The 22,306-nt window shown below is 48.8% G+C and overlaps 1 protein-coding gene across 2 annotated transcripts in view; it reads left to right on the forward strand.

The window, feature by feature from the left end:
• Positions 1-19,773: 19,773 nt before the first annotated feature.
• The window catches only part of Prkce (protein kinase C epsilon), a 525,963-nt gene continuing 523,430 nt past the window's right edge, over positions 19,774-22,306 (forward strand). For both annotated transcript variants that reach the window (XM_041630988.1, XM_041630989.1), the window contains exon 1: positions 19,774-20,121. In XM_041630988.1, the coding sequence (XP_041486922.1) occupies positions 19,774-20,121 (348 nt within the window). The remainder of the gene's footprint in view (positions 20,122-22,306) is intronic.

Genomic DNA, 22,306 nt, shown 5'->3' on the forward strand with positions numbered 1-22,306 from the left:
GGTGGGAAATAGGAATCATATTCCAGTCCCTTGGTTTGGGGGAGATAAACCTTTAGTTTTATTAGCAGAATATTGGAAATACTGTTCTCTTGTGACAAGTTCCTCTGCTTCGTCTGTCCAGATGTCAGCTGCACAACCGTCCAAGCACACCGACACCTGCTCCTCCGCACCATCCTTCCTGAGTTCCAGGTCCCTTCCATCAAAGGTGTTCAAATACTGCTGGGCTCAAGGGCTCACATAGGCCAGGCAAGCTTCCTAGCCTGGCACTGTACCCCTGCTCCTCACCATGACAAGCCATTTGCAAGGGCCTGCGATGGAGTGATGATCATGAGAAGTAAGACAATGTTATGACAATCCCTGGGCAAGAAAGGACGAAGGGAGGGAATGGTTATCACTGATCCTGGGAGTCTTGTACAGTTGGCTTCTTTGGGAGAAACAGTGACTTTTGGTCTAAGGACACAGTCAACCTGGATTGTTAAACATAGACAATAAATAATACCACTATTACATCCCCACAGCACAAATTCTAGTTGGTCTTAATTAATCGAAACCAGAGTCATATATAAGGGCTAAAGCTGAAGATCAGAGAAGCAGAGCAGTAAGCCACTGGAGAGACCTTTTACCTCTACCAATGGGCAGACCTAAGGGGTGATCTTCAGACTGCCTGGATTGCACTGTGTCTGCACCAAACCTCAAGACTCCACACTGCAGTGAGTTTTTGGCTCTTCCCCTTTATATTTCTCTATCTGCCCAGCCATATAGCTCCTGTCTCTACCTCCCTAATGCTGGGATTAAACGTGTGTGGCTCCTAAACACTAGGGTTAAAGGTGTGAGCCACCACCATCTGGATCTGTTTCTGGATCAATCTTGTGTAGTGCGGCGAACTTCTCGACCAGCGAGAAAGAACAACCACCACACGAGGATTCTTCTCAGATCACGCTTTACTGGAGTGCCCTTGGTTGAGGGGAGCAGGAAGCGAAGGGGCAGGAGACGAGAGAGTGAGAGAGTGAGAGAGAGTGAGAGTGAGAGAGTGAGAGAGAGAGAGGGAGTGAGAGAGAGAGCCAAGAGCACTAAAGCAGCTGCTTATATAGGGAATTGGCACACGGGTCGCCCTGTAATTGGCTGCCACCATCAGCTGACATCAGACTGCATCGGATAGGCCCAAGGACCCTTATCCACCGCGCATGCGGGAAGTGGGGGGGGGGGGACACGCAGCTCCCAAAGGCAGAGCCAAATATGGAGTTGTTTATTTCCAACAAGACAGGATGTCGGGGCCATCTTGTAATGGCGATCCTGTCCGGCTCACTACAGTGTAGCCCAGGGTGGCTTTAAATTTAAAGAGATCCACCTGCCTCTGTCTCCTGAGTGCTGGGATTAAAGGCGTGCACCCCCACTGACTGGCCTCTAGTGGCTTAACTTTGCACTCTGATCTTCAGGCAAGCTTTATTTATTAAAATATCACTACACGCCGGGCGGTGGTGGCGCACGCCTTTAATCCCAGCACTTGGGAGGCAGAGGCAGGCGGATCTCTGTGAGTTCGAGACCAGCCTGGTCTACAAGAGCTAGTTCCAGGACAGGCTCCAAAACCACAGAGAAACCCTGTCTCAAAAAACCAAAATAAATAAATAAACAAAATATCACTACACATCCCTGTCGTTTGATTTTCTGCTCAAAATCTGCAGGATCCAAACTGAGAAGAAACCTGGTTGACATAGTTGTTCCAAATGGTGACCTCCTTCGGTAGCAAGGAGGCTGCAGAGAGGTGCCAAGTGACCCTGGGAGAACAAAGAAGACACAAGGCTTATGGAAGAATTGTCTCATGGGGTAAAACATGTGACAGAAAAAGAAAAGCCACAGTGAACCAAGTTACTCAGGTGACCCCTGAAGTTCTTGCATGAAAGAGGGGTGGGCTGTGGCTGGCTCTCTGGGTAAAGCACTTGTTTGGCGTGCACAAGGCCCTGGGTTTGATCTCGGGCATCACGTAACATTAGCCACGGTGGGATATGTCTTCAAACCCAGCATTCAGGAGAGGAAGCAGGAAGTTCACTTCAAAGTCACCCTTAGCTATGTATCAAATTCAAAGCCAACCTGAAATTGATGAGACATGAGACCCTGTCTCAAACAAGAAAGAAAGAGCAAGCAAAAGTAGGAACAATATTTATGACCTAGTATTTAGATAAGAAAACTAAATATTCTGTGGATTGAAACAAATTTCTAATCTTTAATTTTGAAAATCACTATAGGAACTACTTCATGTTTATTCCCCATTAGGATATCAACATTTTTTTCTTGGCAGTACTAAGGATTGAACTGAAGACCTCATTTTGTATGCCTGACTGTAGGCCCATATTTCTATATGGTGTGGCAGCCAGACTCTGAAGCCATAGGCCCCACCTGAGGTGGTCACATAGCCCTGCAGACAGGCTGTCACTGCCCTAACAAAAGGTCAGGATGTTGTTGCTCCTTTCTTTGTAATTTGGGGGATGTCTGATAGAGATGCTGATTCAAGACTATGTGACAGCTAGCATACAGATCAGATAGGTAGATGTGGATGTGACAAAAAGCCGGTCACCTGGTTACCTAGGAGACAGAATGCTAATGTATTTCCCCTAAGTTAAGTCACGGTATTAAGACTGTTTGGAGAATAAACGGAGAATTTCTTCAGGATGTGAACTCAGGACTTCATGAGGGACCAGTGAGAATCTTCCTCCCGATAAAACCATGTGAGTTGTGTCTTTATCCCTGTGCCTCCACGCCGGTCCAGAGAGAGAGAGTTTACGTTAGGATCTGGTGGAGAGAAATAATTGAAAGTTTGGGCTAGCACCAGACCCTGACGCCTGACAAGCATTATATTCCCGTCCCCAATTTTTTTTGTTCACTTTAATATAACCTTCTGTGTGCATATAACCTTCAGAGTGTCTTGGAGACTGGCTGTTTACCATCAACAGGCATGAATCAGTAATGGAATCTCAGTGACATGCCAGCGTCTTTTAGCCACTGCCTGTGGTCACTTCATTTTCTTTGGATGATCATGGTAACATGACTTGACTTGTTAGCAAGTGTGTTGACACCAATTAAAGTTTTTTTTTCTTCTCACCTGCCCCCACCCCAGATGCTGTTCAAGGTTCTTTTGGAAGCCAGAATCTAACCAAAGTAGGACATCATACGTACTTATTCCTTGTCTTGTGGAAAACTTTAGGGTAAAGAAAACAATGGGTTAAGGTTACATTGAACTTAATTATAACCAGTAAGGATCTGGCTAGCATTTACAGGAGACTGGTGTTTTTGGAGGAAGGGGTGACATCAGTTGGATTTTTCCCTGACCAGCTACCATTCTGGACTTTGGATGAAGAATAGTGCACACAACAACACAGTCCTACTGTCCCTGTGTTGACTGACCCAAAGAACGAGTGGGAAGCCAAATAAATCTGCACAGTGTGGTAGGCTGCAAAGGATGTCTGTCCAGTTGTCCTTTTTAAAATTAAAATCTATTATCAAAATGTTTCGTTTATTAATAAAGTTAGCTTAATTTGAAAGGCAAGACATAAGAGAAAATGCTATAGAAATTGTCAGATTTGTAGTCCCTTACCTATATTCCTATACATACTTGAATTCTCCAATTTATCTTACTCCTTGAGATTCTTTCCAGAGAATAAAATAGAATAAACACAAAGTCCATCAAAGAATCAGACCATGTTTTCCAGAAAACATTATGTCACTGCTAGGTTGGGGCAGGGGGCAGAGGGTGATGAATTTGAATGACCTGTGTCGTCTTCCCTCCACCCATGCTCTGAGTGACATATGAGAATCCCAGCTATAACAAGTTGCTGAACAAAACTGGGGTTAAGTTCCATTTTGGACAATACTAGTAATGATAGGTAGTTCCGTCCATTTCTGACAGTACTAGTAATGATACGTAGTCCCGTCTATTCCTGACAATACTAGTAACAGTGGGTGGTTCCGTCCATTTCTGACAGTACTAGTAATGGTAAGTAGTTCCGTCCATTTCTGACAGTACTAGTAATGATAAGTGGTCTCATCTATTTCTGACAATACTAGTAATGATAAGTAGTTCATCCATTTTGCTCTGCCTTCTTTAAAAAATTGAAATTGTTGTTTTTTGGTTGTTTCTTCATTTAGTTGGTTGGTTGGTGTTTTTTGTTGTTTGTTTGTTTTTGTTTTTTGAGACAGGGTTTCTCTGTATAACAGCCCTAGCTGTCCTGAAACTAGCTCTGTAGACCAGGCTGGCCTCAAATTCACAGAGATCCGCCTGCCTCTGCCTCCTGAATGCTGGGATTGAAGGTGTGTGCCCCACCACACAGCTGGTTTTGTTTTTTTAAGATGGGACTTCATTCTGTAGCTCAGACTAACAAGGAACTTACTATGTAGTCCAGGATGGCCTCAAACTCGTGGTGGTTCTCCTGTCTCAGCTCCCTGAGCACCAGGATAATGGATATGGGCTATCACACCCAACTATATATTGATTCTTAAGTGATTCTCTACTAGTTACATTTGATTCTGATCTGACAGGCCAAGTTGAATCTGGAAGATATTGAGTTTGTTGGTGTTAGCAACATTGGCAGAAGTGATGAAATTCAGGTAAGATTCCATCTGTTCCAAACAGGATGTCCTTTGTGAGTCCTCACGATAGAGGCAGAGTAGAAGCCCCTGAGCTAAACCGTTTCTTGATTTCTGAGTCTGAGGACAATAGGGCTTAGAGTAACTTGTTTCACAACAGGAGACTAACACATGAACGCTTGAAGGGACTTTGGCAAACTCAAGTGTGCACCAAGGACCATCCGATGGGCACTAGAACTGGAAGGCCTGTTGTGTGGGTGTGGTGGTTTGAATGAGAACGGTTCCCATAAGCCGGGCGGTGGTGGCGCATGCCTTTAATCCCAGCACTCGGGAGGCAGAGGCAGGTGGATCTCTGTGAGTTCGAGGCCAGCCTGGTCTACGAGAGCTAGTTCCAGGACAGGAACCAAAAGCTACGGAGAAACCCTGTCTCGAAAATCCAAAAAAAAAAAAAAAAAAAAAGAAAAGAAAAGAAAAAAGAGAATGGTTCCCATAGACTCATCTATTTGAATGCTTGGCCCCCAGTTGGTGAAACTGTTTGGAAAGGATTTGGAGGTGTGGCCTTGTGGGAGGAAGTGTGTCACTGAGGGTGGGCTTTTAGGTTTCAAAAGCCCCTACCACTCCCAGTTAGCTCTCTCTGTCTGACAGTTGTGGAAAATGAAGTAAGCTCTCACTACTGCTCTGGAGCCATGTCTGCCTGCCTGCTGCCACTACTGTGCTCCCTGCCATGATGGGCATGGACTCCAAACCCCCTAACTCGGGAAGTCCCAAATAAATTCGACTATACATTGCCTTGATCATAGTGTCTTATCAGAGCAACAGAAAGGTAATTAAGATGGCAGAGAGGGCACTTCAAGTGTCTTGTCTGGGATGAGGGGGTCCAACAAGGTCTCAGTCTGTACCTAAGGGACTTGCAGGCTATGGAGGACAGACCTTCTCGGTGACTGAGCAGTCAAATGCTAGTGGAAGCACACTCAGAGTCTAATTTCAAAGTGGTTTGCTAACAGTCATCACTGACCCACACGAGGAGAGCATCCTTAGGGAGAGCTGTCAGATGGGTTTGGAAGGAGAGAGGCTTCCTGGTATTCGGCAGTGTTGTTGCTGGGAAGTCTGTATTGGGAAAGAAAGGCCAGCTCCTTCAGGGCATCTGAAGGCATTTTTCCCTTTGGCATGCAGTTTTGGGACACAGCCTACGTTATGGAGTGGATCATAGACAAGTTCTTACCTGAAATATAAAGAAATGTTCTCTCTACCTCAAACCAGAGACTTCTGACAGTTAGAATTTCTGCCCAGCACTGAGTTCTGAACAATGGAGCAACAGCTGGCATCCTGGAGGGACGACATTTCCCCCAAACCTGTTCTTGACACCTGCACTGGTCTCTGGAGTTATCAATGCTCTCGCAGCCTCCTCTGGGCTGAGAGCTGCCCTGTGAGTAGGTGGTGAGGTGACTTGCTTCCTCCGTGGGATGAAAATGCTGGCACCCAGGGACATAGAGTGGTTCGTTCCAGTTCCCACAGCTGGTAACTCACCAGACAGGGACTTGGAAACTTGGATCCTATCCCTGTTCTAAGAGAAATATCATGGGGAAATTGAACTGTAGGTGAAGAGATGGGTGTGGGAGGCAACCAGAGGAGACGTCCAAGCTAATTAGAGCAAGCAAACCACTGAAGAGGAAACCAGCCTTAGCGCGCGTCTCCAGAACCCTTTCCCAACCGGAGCTCGCCACCTGCCTCTTTCCAACCACGCTTATTAACTCAAGGAACAAGAGTGCGTTTGCTTGATCTGAAAATTGGACTAGTTGGACCGTTTCCTTCAGGGTAAGGACAATTATGGTCTAAAGAAGAATGAAGAGAGTTGGAAGGAATCATAATTTTCCCAAACTGTGGGATATAAGAAAGAAAAGTGACAACTAGGAAACTTAAGAGATTTAAACATTGTGTCCCTGAGGTGACATTCTGCATATTTAATTTTTTCTCTTGAAAGCTTAACTGTTGCTCATTGAACGTTTTTTTTTTTTATCTTTTTTTCCCCCCCAGAGGAGCTGGAGGGAACAGGGACTCAGGCTTTCTTTCCAATTAGTCTACACCTGAGACCTCCTGGCCCAGTACACACAGGATAAATAGGCCTTTTCTGTGATATTTTGTTTTCTGGACCAGAGTGGGTGGTGGGCTGGGGCCTAGGGGCTGTAGGCCAGAAAGGGTCAAAAGCCAGAACCTCTGCAAGGTAACTTTGGCTCATATCTGTGCCAGTCAGCAGCCCTGGGCAGTAGCAAGCCAAGAACGGAGTGACCAGTAGTCCCAGAGGGACTCAAGCAGCTGAAGCTGCCAGTGTGACCCACGTGAGGGCTGGTGCTGCTGCTGCCTTCTTCGGCCATTCTTTGACCTGATTCTAGAGACTTTTCATGATTCCAACAGAAGGTAGCAATTCCTAATATAGAAACCATGGATTCAAACAAACCACCCTGACACTCCTTCCCACGCCTAGGAACTGTGTGATTATGTGCACAATGTCCCCAGCTGAGCCGTTGTTTGATGGATACAATCACTACGTAGTTTAGGTGGTCTCGATGGGGCTCAAGTGATGTTTTTCTTACTTCCACTAGAGACCCAGCTCATGATACGTGGACACCAGTATCAATTCTCTGTTCCCAGCTTCCTTTCTCACCTCTTTCAGATTTTCCAGCTACATGAGCCACCTGGGCAGGTTCCTCTGAGGGGATGAATCTGCCAACTGTGTTCTTCTTACTATGGGAACTGGGAAGCTCAGAGTCGGGGTGCCTGCGTTGCATCCACAGCCTTCCTGTCGGTGTGAGAAAAACACTTGTGGAGCCAGAGTTGTTCTCTTCTGCAGCCACATGGGCTCCCAGGACCAAATTCTGGCTCTCAGGCCAAGCAGCAAACACCTTTTCCAACTGAGTCGTCCTGCCAGCTCAAGCCACGGTGTTTTCAAGGGCTCTCGAACTATTCATCACTAAAACAAACTCTATCCTAGTTCATAAAGCAAGCCTCAATTTATATTTACAATTATATATAATATATGGCCAAGATTTTCAATAACAGAAAGGTATCTGGGACTTTCTCCTTCCAAACTTGAAGCTCTCTTGCTATTATTTATAAATAATTCATGAATCAGAGAAAAATATGTCAAGACACATTTAAAATATTATAGAACTAAATGAAAATTATATAACTAAAGCAGCCTTCACAGGGACAACTCAACCACTAAATGCTTACATTTGAAAATACAAATAGGAGGAAAAAAACTAGATCAGTATCATTCAAGAGTGTAGATGCAAAAATCCCCAATAAAATACTGGTAAATTGGATACAGAAATAAACAAAAATCAGTATCTTATTACTAAGTGAAGACAAGGCTTGTCCAACATTTTAAAACCGACCAAGGCAATACACTATTTTAATGAAAAACTTCCTCTTTTATTTTATATGTGTGGATGCTTTGTCTGCTTGTATGTCTGTGCACCACATACATGCCTGAGGTGGCCTTTAATGGCCATGCCTTGAATTCCAGCACTCAGGAAAAAGATACAGGCAAATCCCAAGCCAGCCAGGTCTAAACAGGGAGTTCCAGGTCAGCTGGGGCTACACAGTAAGGCTATCTCTGTGTGAGACAGGGCGGGGAGGGGGCCGGGGGAAATCCTTGGTTGAAGGCTGGAGAGATGGCTCAAAGTATTACTGCTCTCGCAAAAGCCGGTTCAGTTTTCAGCGCCTGTGTCTCGTGGCTCACAATGGCATGTAGCTCTGGCTTCAGGTTCAGGGGGACACTGATGCCTCTGGTCTCCTCAGACGTATGCACCCACATACAGACCCAGAATACACACACAATCATTTTTTTAAAATCTTCATTTTTAAAAGCTATAACAGTTCATTTTAAATCACAGATTATAAAACGTTAACATGTGATCTTAAAAATCTAGAGAAATTAAGCGATAATATTTCTTTGGCTTGTTTTGATTCAGAATCTACATGGGTCTCAGCCAACAGTGGTCCGTTATCACTGCCGTGAAAGAACAGTAAAACCTATAGTGAAGAAATTGTAAAATGCTTGCTTCTCCGACCCCGCCATCCATCTCTACGTCCTGATAGATTTGCTGTTGATCTGTAAGCTGTGGCATGTGCAAACACAGAGGACAGGGCGAGAAGCATACATTGCTTTCAGTTCTTAGAGACAACCCACATTGACAAGGTAAGTTTTGTGGCATCAGGGTTCATTCTTGCATGGCTACGCTCCAGTTCTCACCAGAGAAGTGAGGGGCACGCGTCAGCAGTCTGTGTGGACGTTTAGGGATGCGAGGTCACGCCCAGTAAGAACAAGGGCCTGGGCCACAGTTCTGAGATTTCTGCTTGGACCTGAAGTCCGTGATCCCGTCACTTCTGCTGCACTTTGTCCTTTGCGGGACAGGTAAATGAGCGCTCCTTGGCAGCCATGCTAGGGAGATGCACAGCCAGGAGTTTGTTAGGTGAGACAATGGGTGAACTTAGCTTCAGCGGCATAGGGACGCTGGCAAGCCATGTTGGTTCTCATGTTTTCATTTAGATTATTGCATAGCTTCCTTGAATTCCCCCCCCCTCCCCCGTGCAGCCTTGTATCTCCTTGCAGGGACAAGCAGAGCGCGGGGGCTCCTCAGACCTGGGGGTGTGATTGTTCTTAGTAGGATGCTGGACCCAAGGAAAATCCCTTTGTGTTCCATGACTCACCTTGGGGAAGAAGTTGCTGTCAGCTGGTGATAAAGGGATTAAGAGCAACACGTTCCCCAGAGAGGGCATTTCCTGAGACTTACTTGTGCCATATTTTGTCCTCACCCATAATTCCACAGGCCTGGCACTCTGTACCGTCCTACACTTGACCAGACCGAGGCCCACGAAGAAATGGACAGTTTACCCAGGATCTCAGCTCAAAGTCCCTAGGTATTCAACTGCATCCCTCCAGCAAACTGGGCTATGGCGGAGGGACAAGCACTTCAGGCTATCCATTGGAGTGCCCAGGTGCCGGTGCGAAGGCCTCTCTGTGAGAGATACTTGCTAAGTGCACACTGAGGAAGTTTCTTTTCATTCTTTCACCTATCCAGTGTTCATCTGGAGACTAGCGTGTGCTGAAGACACTCGCAGTGGCCTAGGGAATCTGACCCACAGTCCCTGCTTCAGGGAACTTACTAGCAATGGTGTGGCATTTCTGTTTTCTGTTGCTCAGAACAGACTGTCTCGGGCGTGAGAGTTGGAAAGCAAGGAGGCTTACTCGGTCTCAGAGTTCTACTCCAACATCAGGACAATGGGCTTCTTGTTTGGCCGAATCAAGACTCGAGGTGACACAGGACTTCACTTGATAAGAGACAGAGCAAACCCGTGTGTGTGTGTGTGTGTGTGTGTGTGTGTGTGTGTGTGTCTCCTCTTATAAAGACAACGGTATTGAGGTGGGGACAATGGCTCAGTGGGTAAAATGTTTACTGTGGAAGCAAGAGAAACTGAAGAGGAGAAGCCAGGAGGAGGGGGAAGAGGGTGGAGTGTGGCGAGCTCAGATGTCATGGAAACCAGGGAGAGAACATTCCAGGAAGGGAGATGACCCTGAATCGCCTACTGCAGAGCAGGGTTCTGTCAGGTGAAGACTACAAACCAGAGCTGAGGATGCTGGAAGAGGGAGATGGCCCAGTGAGCACAGTGTGCAGGCTGAGGAGGGAGCAGGCAGTGCAGAAACTTCAGGAATGGGAGGAGGAAGGAGGAGGCTGAGCTGTGGTGACAGAGCAGGGTGACCAGGAGAAGGGTTAGACACATTGTATCTCAAGTAGGTGAAAAGTATGGTCATGATGCTGCATATTCAAGCCCAGCACTTTGGAGGCATGGAGTGGAAAGATCAGAAGTTCGAGGCCAGCCTGGAAAACAGTGAGAGTCAGGGCAGCCTCTCTACAGAATGAGACCGCATCTCAGAACAACAGTTGATGTTGAAATGACGGCGACTAACGGGGAAAGAGAGGGTAAACGGTGTTCACATGATATGAGAGCACAGTTCTCCTAGGACCACGCAAGGCCCATTGCACCCTCCTCCAAAAGCCCTGGCAGAGATAAAAAGAATCTCTTCCCTTGCCCAGTCACTTTGCAGATGCCCAGCACGAGATAAAAGATCCTCTGGAGCCTTCCTTATACTCAAGGCTCCATTCCCCAGTCCGTCCATCATTGGTTTGGACTGGGGTGAACTGAGAGAGACTCAGCAGTTAGCAGAGAAAAGCCAGAGCAAACCATGGCAGAAAAGGGATGGTCCTTTTTATTAGCTCGGCTCAAAACAGCGAGTTGCCAGTGTCCACCAGAGGGCGCCATGGGCTCACAGAGCAGGGCATGGCGTGGAGGCGTTGGCCAAGAGGCACTCTCCGATTCTATTAATGCCTGGCACTCATTTGGACAAACAATGGAGAACCTACAAGAAAGTCATTCATAACACCCTTTTTCTTCTAAATGTTTCTAGAGCAAACGTTATCAATACAAAAATGTCCTTTTGTTTGACCCTTGACACCCACATAACTTGAAAAGCCCTACCAGTATCATTGTATCGGAAGAATCATTAGGTTATTGTAGTATGCCCAAGATACTTGGGCATCCCAAAATGAGTCATGTTTGAGCCTCTGAACTTTTAAACCATTTTTTGGGGGGTGGGGGAATAGTAGATTAAGACAGGTATCAAATAACTATGCCGTGAATAAAGTGGTAAGAGGAGAAAGTGGTTGAGAGTTCCAGGAGGCTCCGGCTTAGGCTGAGACAGTGATGCTCTGTCCATGGACCGTCATGGTCCTTCACCAAGGGAAGGTTGATCAACAGTGCAGCTATTGCAACAGAATGGGTGGATTTCACTGGTTCTGGTGAAACATTTTATTGTGCTCGATTCTTATCAGTGACACACAGCAACAGTTCCTGCCCCTTGAGCCCTTGTTGATCCTGAAAGGTAGCTGAGAAAGTAGAAATGGATTGGCTAGATACCCAGAGTGTGCTAGAGACAGGGAAGACGGCGGGTGCATCTATTGCACCTGTCCAGGTGTCAAAGCCATATGTGGACATGAATGTATCTAGGAGTCGTACAAGACATCAAGATGCACAAATAAAGAAGATATACCAGCAAGGGTGATGCATGCTTTGTCCCAGCATTCAGGAGTCAGGAGTTAGAGGATCGCTGTGAGTTCCAGGCCATCCTGGGCTACACAGTGAATTCTAGGCCAGCCTGGTCTGCACAGTGAGTTCCAGGCCAGTCTGAGCACAGTGAGATTGTCTTAAAACACACCACACAGACAGACAGACAGACAGACACACACACAGAGTTTTTTATTTAAGTCCCTTCCCCCATCCCCCAGCTTTTCAAGACAAGGCTTTTCTCTGTAGCAGTGGCTGTCCTGGAACTAGGCTGGCCTCAAACTCACAGAGTTATACCTGCCTCTGCCTCCTGAGTTCTGGGATTAAAGGCGTGCGCCACCATCACCTGGCCTGGTTTTAATCACCAAAACAACACAAGAATTACATTGTCCCTTTGGGAGTAAGTACATCACTATCATAATATATTATGTGTTTTATTTTAAGAATTATATTATATTATAAGGTCAGTTTAATTTAGGATCAATAAATTAAGACAAACCCAGACCTTGGGTATAAAGAAATGTCACTACTAAATAATTGAATGTAACTGACATTAGCATCATTAAACAATGCTGTATCACTTCCAGCATGACAATGTTTGTTTAGTCATTTACTTATTTTTCAGTGACTTTAACTAGGCAGTTTAATACTTGGGTCTAGACCTCTAATTAGTGTTTTTTTTTCTTTCTTTCGTTGTTGTCCTTTTTGTGCAAGTCTCGGATTCCTCTATGTCCCAGATTCCTCATTAAATATCAATAAAGATAAAGTTCTCTGTCACATCCTGCAGAAAATCAGACAAGTCCCCTCGGCTCCGTGGTGTGTGGATGTCTCCTTAGTGTGGCACTAAGGGTCTTTGGATTCTGTAGAATGACATAGGAAGGAAAAAAGAGAGCTGGGGGGGGGGGGCATTGATTGGCATAAGGGGTAGGATTCCCCCATGGCACCATGTCTTCTCTATGTGGTGGCTCAGGTCTACCCGAGGTTAAACTTTCTGTGATCATTTCTGGTACCATGCTCCACCCCGTGATGGCACTTACCAGCTGAGCTATTTATCTACTATGGTGGATACAGATTTACTGTACCGATTGTTGTTTGAGAGTAATACCTATAGTCTCCAGGGCTACCCACTCAATACTCCAGAGCCCTGCTTATGGGAATGGGAGAGCTTCCCAGTCCCCTGCAGTTGGGTCAGAGGGGTCATATGACATTACTGGTTCTTTCTATCAGCTGGTGAGTAGCAGAGACTTAGTTGTTTTCCAGCACTGTTTGCCTGTGGAGGACCCTCCAGACAGCCTTTGCTCTGTGACCATCATCCGCTTTGTTCTATCAGCTTGGGCACAGGGACAAGAGTGATGGTAGGTGGGGCAGAATTCCCACCAACACGTGCCACGTGTTTTGGCATCCGGGGATTGCTGATCATCTCCCAGCAGCCAGCAGCACATCTGAGTTCATCCAAACCAATGACAGCTCCACCCTGACTAAGAAACAATTAAATGACTTGATCTGGTCATCTCCTGGCTGAGGAGGAATTAGTCAACAACAATTTTCTCCAGAACACCCATCCTAGGAGAGAGAGAAAGACAGGGAGGGAGGAGAGAGAGAAAATGAGAGAGGGAGAGGGGGAGGAATAGGGAGGGAGGGAGGGAGGAAGGGAGGGAGGGAGGGATCTTGAGGAATGAACCCAGGGCTTCTCATATGCAAGACCAGTCCTTTACAACTGAGCTACACACCCAGCCCTCTATGCCCGAATCTATTACATAGCAAGTACTTAGTAAAAAAAAAACCTTTGGATTAATACGAGTATTTAAAGGGTCTGGACACAGCACAGCACATGAGAAAGGAGCAGATATACGGGATATTATCTCCATGTGGTGCCCTAGATAGTGGGAAGTCATTCCAGGGAACTATGGAAAGAGGGTACCAGGCCACCACTTCCCTGCATCCATTTTTAATTTTTATGGGGTGACCATTGATCCCTCTGTCTCCTTGTGGGTTCAAGTGAAAGTTGGCCTCTGAGTGACAGGAATGGAGTTCAGAGTAGAGCCAGGGGCAAAATTAGTCATGGTATAGGTGAGGTAAAAGCCAGCCCAGAGAAAGGTGGGTCTAGGAGAGAGTTGGGAGTGCTAGGGTGGATGGGAGCTAGGTTGGGGTGAATGGGAGCTAGGCTGGGGTGGGTGGGAGCTAGGCTGGGGTGGGTGGGAGCTAGGCTGGGGTGGGTGGGAGCTAGGCTGGAGTGGATGGGAGCTAGGCTGGGGTGGGTGGGAGCTAGGCTGGGGTGGATGGGAGCTAGGCTGGGGTGGGTGGGAGCTAGGCTGGGGTAGATAGGAGCTAGGCTTGGGTGGGTGGGAGCTAGGCTGGAGTGGATGGGAGCTAGGCTGGGGTGGGTGGGAGCTAGGCTGGGGTGGGTGGGAGCTAGGCTGGGGTGGGTGGGAGCTAGGCTGGGGTGGGTGGGAGCTAGGCTGGGGTGGGTGGGAGCTAGGCTGGGGTGATGGGAGCTAGGCTGGGGTGGATGGGAGCTAGGCTGGGGTGGGTGGGAGCTAGGCTGGGGTGGGTGGGAGCTAGGCTGGGGTGGGTGGGAGCTAGGCTGGAGTGGATGGGAGCTAGGCTGGGGTGGGTGGGAGCTAGGCTGGGGTGGATGGGAGCTAGGCTGGGGTGGGTGGGAGCTAGGCTGGGGTAGATAGGAGCTAGGCTTGGGTGGGTGGGAGCTAGGCTGGGGTGGATGGGAGCTAGGCTGGAGTGGATGGGAGCTAGGCTGGGGTGGGTGGGAGCTAGGCTGGGGTGGGTGGGAGCTAGGCTGGGGTAGATAGGAGCTAGGCTGGGGTGGGTGGAGCTAGGCTTGGGTGGGTGGGAGCTAGGCTGGGGTGGGTGGGAGCTAGGCTGGGGTAGATAGGAGCTAGGCTGGGGTGATGGGAGCTAGGCTGGGGTGGATGGGAGCTAGGCTGGGGTGGGTGGGAGCTAGGCTGGGGTGGGGTGGCCAGGCCGGGGTGGGCTGGCGAGGCCGGGAAAGGCTACTGTTCATGCTGGTACACATGCCATCCCCAGGCCTAGGGGGCTGAATTCTTTTCCATGGAACCTGTGAGGGATGGATGATAGACCCTGGTCGTGGTGACCTTTTCAAGGCCCACTAAGTGTCTATAAATGACAAAGATTGGCACAGCAGCAGGGACACAGATATAAGAAACCTTATAAACACTATAAGGTTCAGGCCCCTCCTTCGCTGCCACCATTAGCAGATCTAAATACCCACAGAAGGGTTCATTCTGAACAGAGTGCAAAACATCCTCCGTTATACATCTCTCTGCTGGGGCGAAGTTACAGAAGACAGAAACCGGCTGTTTGCTATCCTCCCTGCACCTCCCCACTACAGTTCAAGGGACCAAACGCAGGGCCCCCCTGAAACACACTAGACAAAGGCTCTACCCTTGAGTTATACCCTGATACAAAACTGGCTTCTAAAAGAATGCATTCTAACAATACTTCTTAGCCACTAGAATGTTCTGTGTCTCTGAGCAGTTCAGAACCATCTGCATGCCCTAGAACTGTCCGGTTCCCACCTACTTCCTCTCCTGTTCTTACCTGAATAAGCCATGCTAGTTACTGGTTACTAGATGATACTAGATACTAGATATTCCTTCCATGTGCTTCACGGTCTGTTCTTGCCTCCTTTCCCTGTCTGCTGTGGAAGGAATTCTGACTCAAAGGGTCTGGTGGTGATGCTTCCCTAAGCTCCCCCAGGCAAGGGATGCTGCTCCTATTCCTGGAACTGTTGTTGCGACATGGGCTGCACTGCCCTGGGCAGCCTTGCTGCACTGGGATATTACTCCTTCCCCATGCCCCCAGCTTGATTGTCTTTGTTACATTCTTACATCATTTTTCTTCCTCTCTTCTGCCCTCTCTCAAAGATTACGAAATAACTAGAATACTGTTACAATCCAAAATGTTGTTTTACTCAATGTATATACAGTTGGCTTCCTGACCTTTACACCATATGCAGGGCCAAGAGAAGGATGAACCATGTCGTAATTATGATCAGAAGTTTACATTCTCAGCCCTAGCTGGCAAAGGCCTGTTTTCCTTTTCATTTGGAGTCTGAAGCAGGTTATTTTAGACGAATTTAATAGTGTTCCCTTATACTGAAGTGGTGTATGCCTTAGATCCCAGCAATTAAATTGGCAGAGGCAGCCGGATCCCCATGAGTTCGAGGCCAGCCTGGTCTATAGAGTGAGTTCCAGGACAGGCTCCAAAGCTACCCAGAAAAAACCCGTATCAAAAAAAAGCGGGGGAGGGGAGGCTGTAATGAGAGCAGTGTTTGCATGAAGAGCACCAGCATGCTCCCTTTTCATATAGAGTTTCAGCCAATCCACTACTGGCATTATTATTTTTATTATTATTGGCCAAGTGTTTTGTATTCCTGATGCAAAAGACCTAGAATTGGAAGTAGACTGAAACTGTTCACCCCGAGAACGGCAGTCTGACTGTGCACATGGGTAGCCTCTTAAGAGACAGGCATTTTTTTTTCTATAACCTTAACCAGGATGCTGGGTGACAGTACTGGAAGCATGTGGCTTCGCTGTTTTAAGGTAGTCATAGAGACGGCAAAAGACTTCTATGTTTTAAGTCTTTAATATGTTTGCCTGCCGGAAGCAGGGTGTGGGAGGAGAGGGAAGGGGTATGATGTATCCCAAAAGTTCAAATTTAGTGCTTGATTTTAAACTCTTTTTTTGTTTAATATACCCCAAAGAGAATTTAGGCCAATGATTGTCCATTCCAATTCTATTGGCATGTCAGTTAGGGTTTGACAGACAAAATCAGTAAGACAGTGGGAAATACCAACTAGTTAAGTCAGCACACCAACTAGTTAATTCAGGAATGTTACTAGTTAAGTGAGGACCACCACCTAGTTAAGTAAGGAACACTAACTTGTTAAGTCAGGAACACCACCTAGTTAAGTCAGGAATGCTACTAGTTAAGTGAGGACCACCACCTAGTTAAGTCAGGAACACTAACTTGTTAAGTCAGGAACACCACCTAGTTAAGTCAAGAATGCTACTAGTTAAGTGAGGACCACCACCTAGTTAAAGTCAGGAACACTAACTTGTTAAGTCAGGAACACCACCTAGTTAAGTCAGGAACATTACCTTGTAAAGTCAGGATGTCTAAGTTTAAGAAATCCCTGACTTGCTGGACTGGCCAGCAGGCCCAGGAGTACTGGAGGGCAAATGAAGCAATCAATTTAGGTATAAAGCTTAATGGGTGTCAATAATCTGAGCTATTTAAAATGATCTAAAACTGGCATATTTTGTTCATCCTGGAAATTCATGTTACCTTTTATTTTTTTAAAAATGACTTAAATACTGTTTTTGTTAAGTGAGCTTCTTGGCATTCTTTAAACTTAGGAATGTATCCCTATCTTTTCTTTAGTGCTGGGCCTGCTTCCTAAACACACACTCTAAAGATAACGTCTCATTTGCCATTACTTTTTAATGTGTGTCCTGAAAGGAAGTTTTTAAATCATTATTATTTTTCAAGCGTCAATGATCTTCAGACCATAATCATTCCCAAGGCTGCATTTTTGGCGCCTATAATACCAATTTATCCCATGCAACAGAACCATCTTCAACTACTATTAGTAAACTGAGCGCGGGTGGTGGGGCGTGACAGCAAGCTTCAACTTTTGCAGGAGATCCGCCTGAATGCCTGTGAAACTCCCAAGTTCTTTTTTTTTAGGGGGGTGGGGGGTATTGGGGAATTGTACTGCACTTGATGTGGCGTTCCTGGAGACTGCCTCTTGCCTAGGTATCCCTTTTCCAGAGAGAAAAAAAAAAGTGAACGGGATACAGTTTGTACATTTTGGTTTACACTTATCACAGTCACCAGAAAAACACTCAGCTTTTCACGATCCCTACGAACAGCCGGACTTGCCTTGGCACACGGGTGAGGGCGGAGGCTTTCTTTTTCCACTCACCCAGCCCGGAGCTGCTGCACCAAACCCCTTCCTGGGCGCAGGCTGGAAGTTCCCGCTGCTTGGCGCCTTGGGCCTGGCGCGCTCCGTCCGGGCCCTCCGAGGTTTCCTAGTCCCCTAGTCTCAGGGCTGTCCCCCCAGCCCGCCGCCTTTCCCGGTCCCGATCCCGGGCGGAGGAAATTCTTCCCCAGCAGCCTAGGGCTCGCCTCACGTGACCAGCCGCCTCCGAAGCCTCTTCCAGAGAGAGAGAGTTTAAAGGTTACGGAGGAAATTAGCATGGATACAGCCACCGGCCCCCAGGAGGGCTCAGCCGGTTTTCCCGCAGCCTAGACGCCCGCTGTCAGCGCGTGGATCCGAGCCTTGTCCCCTTAAAGGGCACACGCGAGGTCCCCATGTGTAGGAGGAGTCACTTTGAGAAATAAAGACTCTCGAACCGAACCGGGCCGGGATTCCACCAGGCTTCTACTTGTCAACAAGTTCTTGCAACCGGAGCAAGTCCGGGACAGATCCCTAGAGGGGACAGTCTCCCCAAGGAAAAGGAAGAGGAAAATTAGGTTCTAAAACTCACACCCAGCAAAAGAGTCCGGGTAGCCCCTCCCCCATGGCAGCACAGTGGAGAATCCCGGGACGGAGTGACAGACAGGCCAGCTCTCCCGCTGGTGACCGCCGCACTCTAGGCAGAGTGGGGAAAATTGCTGAGTCTTCTGGAACATTGCGACCCCCTCCATTCCCCCAACCCCGGTTCTAAAAAGTAGTGTTGGCTGCAGAGAATGCGAGAGATGCCTGTCGTTCCCCCTCACACCCTCCCGCCCCGGGCTTTCTGAGTGCAGACCCAGCTCTCCCGGTGCGGACCAGAGGCGCACAGACTCGGCCTGCGACACTCGCCCCCGCATCCCAGAGCCGCCACCCTCCCGGGTCCCTCGCGAGTCGCCGCCACCGGACCGGGCTGACCGGCTCGCTGCTGTTTTCTGCTCAGCTCACTTTTCCCGTATTGCTCCCCCAACCGGCAAAACTTTCTATTTCCCCAAACACTGCCGCGCGCGCGCGCGCGCGTGCACACACACACACACAGACACACACACACAGACACACACACACATACACTGACGTCTTTTGCGCATTTCCTGCATTAGAGGGAGGGAGAATCGCTCGCACGGTGATCGAGGGAAGGAGATCGCGGGCTGAGCGCTCTGGCCGGCGGCGAGCCGGCCGTGCCGAGAGCGCGGACGCGGATAGCGAGGCGGGCTGGCGGGCGCCGGCGGCCGGGAGGAGGGGCCGCGCCGAGTCGCAGTCCCTGCCCCGCCGCCGCGCTGCGCACCGCCGGGTGCCGGCCTGCGCCCAGAGCCCGAGTGGCGGCCACCTCTACCTCCCGTGCCCGCGCGGATGTGAGATCCCGGGAACCGGGCACCTCGCGATCGCCAGCTGCGGCACTCCACTGCTTGGCCCCAGAGGCGGCGGCCGGGCTGGCTGTGAGGCTTGTGGATTTTTAAAAAATTTGGCTCCGGGGAGGACCATTTCCTCTCGACATGCATCCCTCCGGATAGACAGCACATCCCTCAATTCACCCTCCACCCCGCGCCGTCCGAGGCAGGCGCTGGGTGGGCGAAGAGGATCCGGGTTGAAATCTGCGCCCCCGGTTCTCGTCCCCGCCCCGTCCCGTCGCCCCCTCCCCCTCCGGGACTCGAAATTGCCGGGGGATTATGTTTCGGAAAGGTAGGTGAGCGCCGGGAGCGGCGCCTGCTTCTCCGCACACGGACCCGGAGAACCAGAGAGGCAGCGAGTCAGCCCCCGCGGCTTGCAGCGGAGGCGACAGCTTGTCTCCTCCCGTGGAGGTGTCGCCAGTGGTTGGGGGGGAGAGACTTGCTCCAAAAACGGACGTCTCCAACTCTCCCCCCTCCCTGTTTTCCGTTAGGAATCCGGCGAGGAAATACATGCACTCGCTGAGAATCGCCGGCGCCAGGGCGCAGCGCCACAAGGTGTAGCGAGAGTGGGGTGGGGCGAGAGGGGACCCAGGAGTCCCCCAGGCTCCCAGCGTGCCTGCTGCCTGCTCTTCATTCCTGCCCTCGGGGCGGACGGAGTGACCCCGGCTCTAGTTCCCCGCCCCGACCATGGTAGTGTTCAATGGCCTTCTTAAGATCAAAATCTGCGAGGCCGTGAGCTTAAAGCCCACAGCCTGGTCGCTACGCCATGCGGTGGGACCCCGGCCACAGACTTTCCTTCTGGACCCCTACATTGCTCTCAACGTGGACGATTCGCGCATCGGCCAGACAGCCACCAAGCAGAAGACCAACAGCCCGGCCTGGCACGATGAGTTCGTCACTGATGTGTGCAATGGGCGCAAGATCGAGCTGGCTGTCTTTCATGATGCTCCTATAGGCTACGACGACTTCGTGGCCAACTGCACCATCCAGTTCGAGGAGCTGCTGCAAAATGGGAGCCGTCACTTCGAGGACTGGGTGAGTCCAGCCCCTCCACGTCCAGGAGCCCGGGGTCCCAGGGAAAGACCTGCTGCCTCGGGATTGGTCGCGAGGCTCAAGGATGTGTGTTTGTGTGTGCATACATGTCTCAGTTTCCCTGAAGATGCACGTATCATTTCGTAGCTAAAGAGACATACACATTAGGATAAGAGAGATGAGATTTGCCAGGTGGGCACTATCTCCGGTCTCCTTTGTGCCCTCCCGAAAATGGGCAGTACAGGGGGCTTGCGATTTGGGAGAGCCCAGGAATGCAGGTGCATAGCTTGGCAGAGGGGACCTTCAGCAAGTGCATGGTGGGCTGGCTGAGTGACTGTGTGTGTGTGGGGGGGGGGGGAGCTCTCTGTCCTTGGAGAGACACGTGTAGCTCAGACTGGAGGTTCTTGTGCAGCCTGGCGTTGTCCTGGGTAGCCCAGTGAGTCGTTTTAAAGATCCCTCTGATAGGAAGCCTTCTTGTTCCTAAATCATTGGTTAACTCATCTGCTGACATACAGCAAGAAGGTGTCAGTCCCAGAAACACCAGGCCAGCTTGTTTTGCCCATCTTTTTAGAATGCTGTATTTTAAAAAGGACTCTGTTTGTGGTTATAGAAGTCGGGACTTAGAATCTTAATGTGATATGCTTCCATGCTTTGATTGCCAAGACGCTGTAGGATCAAACACTATTTTTGAAATTTAGTTAATTGTTAACTGATTACACTGTCAAATATTAGGGATTTGGGGGAAAAAGGCCTTGCCAATATACCTTAAACCAGATGCATTCAACCTTGGCACTTGGAGAGTTAGAGAAGCCAGCCTCTCCCACCCCCTCTCTTCTTGGAGGAACAGTGTTAAATTAGGAAACGAATAGCTCTTTTTTTCAGGTTGGCTACATGTTTCTATCTGGAGCAAGTGTTGCTATGGATGAATGTATTTTCAGGATTCTTTGGTTTGCACAGGGAGCTGTCTGTGCTGCCTCATGAAGAGTTGCAGAAGACCCGCTTTCTGCTGAAAACACAGATAACTTCATGAATATCTTAGGGGTCAGAGGGTGCGCGTGTCCTTGGCATATCATTTTACCTCATATTTTAAACATTTTTCATGGATGTGGAGTTTTAGGGGGAAATGGGAGGGGGAGAATCTGCTCTTTTTCTGCTCCTGCCTGTGATAGTACCTTCTGGGAACCATGGTTACTAACAGGGCTTTCAGGACAACCTTAGTAAGCCACAAGAGCTGAGCTCTGGCAGATCTGTGATTTCTACTTTAGACAGCAGGGCCAAGCATAGGATCCTGAACTCTACTTTCCTTTCCTTCTGCCTCGCTGTCAATCTACTGTTATCCATGGTGCTACCCAAAGGGCCTTGGAGGGATCACTAACTTCAGAAACAGACTTGAGTGTTAAACATCTGTGGTTTTGCATACAAAGGGGAAGAAAACTTTGACTAGAGTAGCAGGAAGGTGGGGTGCTTTGCAGGAGGTGCTAAGAGGGGATAACCAGAGGGCAGAGATCAGTGAAGATGAACGGCAGGCAGGTCTGTGTTTTCCACACGCACGCTCCAGTTGGAAGGTGTAACGGCGTAAACGAATGCAGACAGATTGTAAAAAAATATATATCTATAGCTTTAATGTAGAAATAGACTTACAGAACCACCGTTCCCGCGGAGACCAGGAAAGCAGAAGCGAGGGCTGGGAGCATACTCGCCAAATTTATAGGCAGACACTAGCCCGAGGCGAACACGCCCCCCAAGGGGCGGGACTTATCCCTACAGGAAGGGCGCAGCAAAGAGGTCTCTGATAACACAGAATTGAGGTCTGCTCCAAACGCAGGGCAGAACAGGACAGTGCTTTCTCTCCTCGGCTCTTCTAGGGAAGTGTGCAGCCAGAGCTTGTTGCTTTATAGCCATTCTCCAAGGCTCTTACATTTATGCTGGTTTTGGCTCTAGACCAGATCTTCTAGTGCACAGGCAAAATATCCAGACAAGGACATTGAGTTCCAGAGAAGCTAAGTGGGTACCCAAGGTCGCACGGCAAGCACAGGTGGGTTGGAGGTTGAGCCCTCACCTCCTATTGCTCACTGTTTGCCCAGTGGGGAACAGCCTGTCTGGCTTCTGAGGCTATTTATTAGCCCTGCAGATTCAGATGCTGTGGCCCTGACATTTTTATTGTGTGCGATAACGTAAAGTGCTTTCA

This window comes from Microtus oregoni, unplaced genomic scaffold (genome assembly GCF_018167655.1).
Source record: "Microtus oregoni isolate MIOR12 unplaced genomic scaffold, Mior012 000036F_ref0000092, whole genome shotgun sequence".
Classification (NCBI taxonomy): Eukaryota; Metazoa; Chordata; class Mammalia; order Rodentia; family Cricetidae; genus Microtus; species Microtus oregoni.